General features: G+C 42.9%; 3 protein-coding genes across 3 annotated transcripts in view; all 3 read right to left on the reverse strand.

Moving 5' to 3' along the window:
• Window positions 1-3,007: 3,007 nt before the first annotated feature.
• DAGAT-2 (uncharacterized protein) lies at window positions 3,008-3,710 on the reverse strand (the record flags this gene model as incomplete). The annotated part of the gene is made up of 4 exons (XM_001887218.1): window positions 3,008-3,098; window positions 3,158-3,190; window positions 3,258-3,493; window positions 3,549-3,710. 4 exons carry the CDS (start codon window positions 3,708-3,710, stop codon window positions 3,008-3,010), a joined length of 522 nt encoding a protein of 173 aa, XP_001887253.1.
• A 1,410-nt stretch (window positions 3,711-5,120) lies between these two features.
• On the reverse strand, window positions 5,121-6,308 carry LACBIDRAFT_332630 (uncharacterized protein; the record flags this gene model as incomplete). Its single annotated transcript, XM_001887219.1, has 3 exons — window positions 5,121-5,867; window positions 6,029-6,226; window positions 6,252-6,308. 3 exons carry the CDS (start codon window positions 6,306-6,308, stop codon window positions 5,121-5,123), a joined length of 1,002 nt encoding a protein of 333 aa, XP_001887254.1.
• Window positions 6,309-7,218: 910 nt separating this feature from the next.
• Window positions 7,219-8,106, reverse strand: part of LACBIDRAFT_332631 (uncharacterized protein) — a gene marked incomplete at both ends in the record, with an annotated part of 1,582 nt that continues 694 nt past the window's right edge. The window contains 4 exons of the mRNA XM_001887220.1: window positions 7,219-7,239; window positions 7,290-7,316; window positions 7,397-7,416; window positions 7,718-7,739. Of these exons, the coding sequence (XP_001887255.1) occupies window positions 7,219-7,239; window positions 7,290-7,316; window positions 7,397-7,416; window positions 7,718-7,739 (90 nt within the window). The remainder of the gene's footprint in view (window positions 7,240-7,289; window positions 7,317-7,396; window positions 7,417-7,717; window positions 7,740-8,106) is intronic.

The raw sequence follows: 8,106 nt of genomic DNA on the forward strand, positions 1-8,106 counted from the left end.
TTGGACCATTTTTGGTAATTGGTCATGTGACCACCCTCCAGGGAAGCCCATTGCATGGACCCTGACATGTGGGATACATTTGAAAAATCACAATGAAATGCCCAGGGCTACATTTGAAATTTTGCAATGAAATACCCAGGGTATCTATTGAAAAATCACAATGAAATACCCAGGGATACATTTGAAAAATCGCAATGAAATGCCAAGAGTATCTATTGAAAAATCGCAATGAAATACCAAGGGTATCTATTGAAAAATCGCAATGAAATACCAAGGGTATCTATTGAAAAATCGCAATGAAATACCCAGGAATACATTTGAAAAATCGCAATGAAATACCAAGGGATACATTTGAAAAATCGCAATGAAATGCCCAGGGTATCTATTGAAAAATCGCAATGAAATACCAAGGGATACATTTGAAAAATCACAATGAAATACCCAGGGTATCTATTGAAAAATCCCAATGAAATGCGCCAGGTATCCATTGAAATTTTGCAATGAAATACCCAGGGATACATTTGAAAAATCACAATGAAATGCCCAGGGTATCTATTGAAAAATCGCAATGAAATGCCCAGGGTATCTATTGAAAAATCCCAATGAAATGCGCCAGGTATCCATTGAAATTTTGCAATGAAATATCAGGGATACATTTGAAAAATCACAATGAAATACCCAGGGATACATTTGAAAAATCACAATGAAATGCCCAGGGTATCTATTGAAAAATCGCAATGAAATACCAAGGGTATCTATTGAAAAATCGCAATGAAATATCCAGGGCTGCATTTGAAATTTTGCAGAAAATGCGCTGGGTATCTATGGAAAATTCACTATGAAATACCCAGGCCTACATTTGAAATACCTTTCAAAAAATCCTAAGCATTATAGATATGGCCTCTAGGCTTAAGTCTAAGTTATAGAAATGACCCTCTAGGCTTAAGTCTAGCTTATAGATAAAAGTGGTAGCCACCAGTCGTACACCCTCTGGCACATGCACAAAAGATGGTTAGTTCACCCTGTAGTTTTATTTGTGCTACTCCTTATTGCCTATTCGCACTAGATTTGATTACACTCATTGTTGGAGATAGTGTGCACGAAAAACCATCATCCGCAGACATCAAGCAGATTGTCGAAGCGGTAGGTTCTAGTACTTATGTGATCTTGTAATATTTTAATGTTCTGTCAACAGCGTAAAGGGCGAAAGGGAGCGACAAAGGCATCCACATCCAAAGCCTGATGTCATATGAAGACGCCGCTCGAGGTTTACAATCAGATTCATACTGCAAGTCATTGATTCAAGCTAGAATAGAAGGGTATATATATAATTTATGATTTTGACATTTACATGACTTCGATTTGATGCTGAGATGACTCTTACCTGAGAGAAATACATGACCAACACATATCAGTTGTGTGACTTGAGCATGACTGGAACAAGACTACTACTAACTACACAACTATAGCATAACGCTTGTCTGACTTTGTTTGACTACAAAAGGACTACGAAGTCGTGACTACATGACTAACCATTGACCCTCAGATGAGGGCGACTAGACTAAGTAAAGACTACTACATGACTGTATTGTGCATATATTTGGCATCACCATACAACTTCACACAACTTCATGAAGTCGACTTGAAGTCAAAAATTTTGTAAAATTTACTGTTTTTAGTCATGTCTTACATTTTCGGGCACTGGCGTGACTACTATATGACCAACACCCGACCAACCATTTTTACTGAGAGTGACCCCAGAAACTCCGTGCACCTACATCAATATATCAAAATACTGGACCCTGAGTATACTTTTTCACAATAATTTGACAATAATCAGTGGGATGCTTGAGGATGTTTTCTATGATGTAGATCTTATTAAATTACATAGACCATCAATAGCCATTATTTCTCTAAGGTATCAATAACTGGCAGGAGGTTTACCAAATTTTTACATGAGTTATTTCGTGGGTGCCACCATCTAAAAAATGTGTTGCTCGCCAACTTGAATTTCGTCCTGCTTCCAGCCCTGTGTTGCTCTATCAGATTGGGAAACACGAGATGCGGGTACCCACTGAAGTTAACACCCCTTCCATTTGGTCTTGAGTCCCACCTCATCAACAACATCCTTCAACAACCTCTATATGCCTTACTCTTGGCATACAAGGAATGTGGCATGCCCAGCTCCAAGTCCTTCCTGCCCACCATGTCTCAGAGCACCACCACAAAACCTAGTGTCACGAACGCGCATGACAACGACTGCAAAACACTGAAAACGTGCAGTCAAACTGTTGAAAACTTGAAGGACAGATTCCACTCAAAAGCAAATCTTCAATGCGTGATGTTTTCCATCATCTGGGGCGGCGTTGGGATAATGTGTTATCAGCATTCAACATTGTCGGAAGTGCGTGTGCCCGAACGAGACGAACAGTTCAATGTGTTGTGTGGAAGATTTTGAATTGTATTCACCACTGTTACGAGCGTGGAGTGCGACCGAGGTGGCAGTTTAAATTCACCATTGACAATATTATGAAGGGTGGGTAGGAACTTGAAGGTGATTTGTTAGACAGTAAAAAGAGATGAAATTGGTTGGAAATTGGAGTAATTAAGGGAATATCAAGTTATGATGATAGGTTTATGAGCGGGATATCAGGTTAGAGTCACTCAGCGCTACACATCTCTCTTTTTCTCCCAACAAACATTGTTGAGAATCCCAGGCCATGTCCCTTCAAGAAGACAACAGTTATTTTACATACGTGACATAGTATTTGGAAAGTCGCCTCAGTTCGTCTTCCTTTGAAACTCATTCAGCTGGGTCAAGTAGTGCAATTGCGAGGCTAAACTAGATTTTATCAACTGTACATCGACTTTAAGGACCTGTCACTGTTCTTCTTCTAGAGGCGTTTCCGAGTCTTTGGCCCTGTGGGCTGTCAGCGCATGCCCAACCACTTGGTCGATCATAAACGACTCACTTTGTGATAGCTTATGGAAATATCTGTTATCCATTCTAATCCGCCTCGTAAAGACGACAAAGAAACAATGAAACAAACATCGTTTTCACCACACAAAAACACAGAGACCAAATGGCAAAAACGGTGCTACCACAAAAAAATATAAAAAACAACTCCAATTAAAATAGGTGGAGAGAGGACATTACCCATGCTGGATCGCAAACTTGATGAATCCCAACCTACCCACGTATCACTCATCAATACCAATAGTCACCCACACATCCGATGTAACAAGAACCAACCAACCTCCGTTTCAGTGTCAAATCCGCTGTCCCCGGAAGTGTGCTCAAACCCTCCAAGTCCGCGGCACCCTCAACAACAATCGTGATCACTGATCCTGGACCCGCCTTGAGGATGTTCGAGCACGTCTGCTTGCTGACACTGTGTATCCCGAGTATATCCCTGTAGAATAGATTAGCATCTGGATATTCGAGGTGAGTGTCAGGATGTGGGGTTTGATTCCTGGGAAAGCAGCTGAGAACCTGGTGGCTACAATGTTATGGGGTTGGGTGCAAAGTGTTTGGCATGTAGGCGTACACAGAACCGACTTGAAGCTTTCATTAGGCATGATCGTGCAGAGTGTGTGTTACATACCACAAGGATGATACTCAAATACAGGGATGATCTGGCGGCAAATCTGCTTCCTAGACGCGTGAGCTGGTCCGTCGCTACACCTTCTTCATTCTTGTAATTCCACATACCTTCAGAAGCCTAAACCCAAGTCTATAAGACAACCACCACAAAGCGAAGCATAGAAACATACGAAACAGGTTAATAATCTGCAGACAAATTGTCCCAATGTTGAACGGCAACAATGTGGCGTCGACCAGAGTCTGCATTGTACAAGGTCTTCGTAAGTAAGATTAGCAATGCAGATGGTACATAGGTGAAAGAGCTTACCATGCGCTCCTCATCTTGCCGCTTGAGGGAGTGCAATGGTCAAGCAAGGGTCCAAATTTGGATCTATTGATTTGGGAGCTTGGGGTTTCTGGGGTCACTGCTTACAAATTGACCATCAGCTCACAAAAACGAAGCTGGCGGAAGACTGTTTCCATACATGCTGTGGTGCAACCACTGTACCGAACTGTATCATAACCACTTAGCGCGCCTGCGGGCGCAAAACCCGATACCCAATCTTCCATCACGTTGGTCACAGCAAGTTCCGTTGCTCACACATTTTCGAGTCAGCGTACTGTATAGTATTGCGTGGTGTCCTTCCCTGCATGACATCTGTCCTTCCGACGCTCCCTTTTTAAAACTCCAGCGCTTCGCGCTTGCATTCACATTTAGCTTGGTTCCCACTCCCACTCAAACCATCATCTTCATACTCACTCCCTTCCTTATGTACCTTCCTCTCTATTGTCCCCAACGACAACAATGTCCCAAGCAAAAGCCATGTCCCAAGCAAAAGCCCAAACGACGCTAACCCACCTCAAAAAGCTCAACCTACTGAACTACACAGCACTGGGGTCAGTCGGGGCAGCTGCTGGCCCTGGTTATCTTGCGTTCGAGTCTAAGTCAGGGGTTTGTTGAGTCTCCACGGGCGACGCCCACCCACGGAGTTGAAGCAGGTGTTCCGTGAGTAATGAGTTCAAATAGGAATGCTCACCAACTCTGCGTATCCCAACGGTCTCTTATCGCGCAGATCAGATAACGATGTCAAAGGTGTGTGTATCCTCTCCTACCCAGGAGACGGTCTACGGGCGCACTCAAGCGAGGATTGATGTTACTACGAAAATCCGAAGCTACAATCCCAGCAACTTTCCGGGAAATCCACGGAAAGCTGAGTGACAGACGTAAGGAAAAGTGATGGGGTTGCTATTTGATGACCTAACAATTCCTCTTTACAAGAGAATAGTTAGCAATCAACTCAAAACAATGCTACTTGCCTTAGACAGTGGAAGTACGATAGAACGCCTCTTCCGAATGCTAGTTGCAGTGGTAATAAGAGTAAAGAATCGATTATTGTTACTACTGAACAACATGTGAGTTACTCAAGTGACACGTGACTATATAATAATGTGATGCGAAGAGGTTCTGTCAGCGGAAAGTAAGTAAATGAATATATACCGGGAATAAGGGAGTTGAATCCCTTGTTACAAAGCCCCCCTAGTTTCCGTCTGATAGGACAGTGAGTTCTTCCAGCAGGAAAATGTCGCGGATTCGGCGTCCATGCCAACGGATTGGGAATGCATTATCGATCATTGTCTCCACCAACGTGAAGTCTGAAGCCTTCGGTACCGTTCCAGGAGATGGGGCATGCTCACCACGATTATTGCTGCGCAAATACTCCCTCCATTCACGTCTGGTAAGCGGGGATAGGGCTCCTGACTCCAGGGCGCTCGCAATATTGCCCATGATGCGCTCGCATCCTTGATTCCATTCACCCCGCCAGTGGCTGGAGTACTCCTCCAGTATTTCGCTCATCGGAAAGGCCCAACGATCTTCACTGGGACTCCCAAGGGGAATGTAGCCGTGGATTAACTTGATCTCTTGGTGAGAGAGCTGATCATGGAAGACAGGCATGTTCAAGAATGTGGAGGTTGTGACATGGCCCCTGTGGTGGGTAGTGACCTGGGACGAAGGTCCGCTCATGAATTCCTCTACTAGTCTGTCACCACTGTAGAAACGCGCAATCCAACTTGTAGGGCCTCCCATAGAAATAACTGCTCGTGCGTGTGGCCGACGAAGAATGTCCGCCAGTTTGCCTAAGTACTGATCCATGAAGGCAGAGCCGCCTTTGCTGTATGTGAGAGGCGTCTCTTGAAAACCAGTGTCATAGGTGCGTTTTGTGAGGTCGGCAAGACTGGGCTTTTCCTGTTGATGAAAGCNGTGGAAGTGCTTCGAATGGAATGGCTATGATGAACTTCATGCCTCTCCTAATCGCGAGCTCCAGCAAGTGGCGCATGTTCGTGAAGAAAAAGGTCGCAGGCAGCCCAGAATCTAAGACGTATTTGTGTCCTGTTGTCCGGAAACAGGATGACACCCTCTTCCAGGAATGCGGGACTCCACGTAACTCCCATGGGGGCGTGCCAGGTATTTGAGCTGCCAGTAATGATACCATGCACGCGCAGCCTGCGGACGTGACAGGTGATTCGTCGCTTCGGCGTTGGTAACGCGCTCGATAGGATGGGGAGGATGAGCGAGGCCTGGGATACAGGCTGGCTCTGTTCGAGGTGCGTGGGCCTGAACGACCGCGCTCTGGCGCCGAGGAACTGCTCCGGCTTGAGTGGTGCTTACCATCCAAATCATAAAACCATGGCATAGGCCAGGAAGGCCTTGTGCATAGCTCCACATACTTTTATGAAAAGTATATCATATATATCCCAGGCCCTTTTATGATAAGGATTTTTTTCATAAGAGGCCTTGTGCATTTCAATAACTTTTCATTGCAGGTCACAACTTATCATTAACTGCTTTTCATTGCAGTCCAGCCATTTTCATTGACCACTTTTCATTGCTGGCCAGCCCTTTTCATTATCCACTTTTCATTGCTGCTGGCATTTTCATTGGGTGCTTTTCATTGCAGGCCAGGATATTTCATTGGTAGCTTTTCATTGCTCTCTAGGATTTTCATTGGCTACTTTTCATTGCAGGCCAGCCTTTCTCATTGACCACTTTTCATTGCTGCTGGTATTTTCATTGATAGCTTTTCATTGCAGGCCAGGATATTTCATTGGATACTTTTCATTGCAGGCCAGCTCTTTTCATTGACTGCTTTTCATTGCTGCTGGTATTTTCATTGGTAGCTTTTCATTGCAGGCCAGGATATTTCATTGGATACTCTTCATTGCAGGCCAGCTCTTTTCATTGACTGCTTTTCATTGCAGGCCAGGATATTTCATTGGATACTTTTCATTGCAGGCCAGCTCTTTTCATTGCTGCTGGTATTTTCATTGGTAGCTTTTCATTGCAGACCAGGATATTTCATTGGATACTTTTCATTGCAGGCCAGCCCTTTTCATTGGCTGCTGTCAGGTGGGTCATCAGGAGAATGGTCACATGACCAGTTGCCTAAAATGGTTAAGAACAAAAATTGTAGTCCTGCACTGTAGCTTCCTGAATCTGTTTAAATTATGTTGTAAAGTGCTTTCATTGTAGAGATATGAGGTAAAATATTTTTCTCATCGCCAGCTTTTTTTTTTTTTTTTTTTTTTTTGCATTTTTCTCCATGAAAACAAAACCAAACAAGATGATTTTAACACATTTAGAAATCCAAGAGAAGAGGCTACAATTATCATATTGTGGGAAAATTGTGCCAAAAAGGAAGGTGCACACCTCAAAAGGGAAATTGACATGGATAGCCTGCAAAAGGCTACAAAAAGTCTGACATAGACTATAAGGACCACTGATAGACTACAAAAGACTACAAAAGTTGGACATACCTTACAAAGTTTAAAGTTTACTAATAGACTATACAATTTACTAAAAGACTACAAAAGACTACAAAATGTTGGAAATAGACTACAAATTTTACTAACATAAGTTTCTAGTGTCCCCTTTTTTTAGACTACAAAAGTTTCTATTGTCTGCTATTTGAGACTACAAAAGTTGTAGTGTCCCCTTTTTTTGGACTACAAAAGTTTGTAGTGTCTGCTATTTGAGACTACAAAAGTTTGTATTGTCTGCTTTTCAAGACTACAAAAGTTGTAGTGTCTGCTTTTTTGAGACTACAACAATTTGTAGTGTCCACTTTTTGAACCTACAAAAGTTTGGAGTGTCTGCTTTCTGAAATTACAAAAGTTTGTAGTCTGATTTTCTGACATACACTGTGTAATGTCTTTGACTATGTTATCGTTCATGGGGTTATGGCTGAAGGATTGAGTTGGCTTGACACCCATCTATCTATTTCTGCATCAGTGGTTTTGTATTATGCTCAACTTGTCTTTGACATAAGTAGAGCCTATTCTATCCTTTCATGTTAATAGTTACTCTCCTCTCTCAAACTATACTTAACTCTGATTCATTAGTCCATGATGAAAAAGCCTTACCAATTTCAAGATTGTCTTTCTCACATGACTCCTCAATGACGATTGAGAAAGAGACATGACCCAATTGCCCCTTATCCTTCACCTATCAGTCCTTCTGAATGAGC

The sequence above is a fragment of the Laccaria bicolor genome, genomic scaffold, assembly GCF_000143565.1.
Source record: "Laccaria bicolor S238N-H82 LACBIscaffold_43 genomic scaffold, whole genome shotgun sequence".
Lineage (NCBI taxonomy): Eukaryota > Fungi > Basidiomycota > Agaricomycetes > Agaricales > Hydnangiaceae > Laccaria > Laccaria bicolor.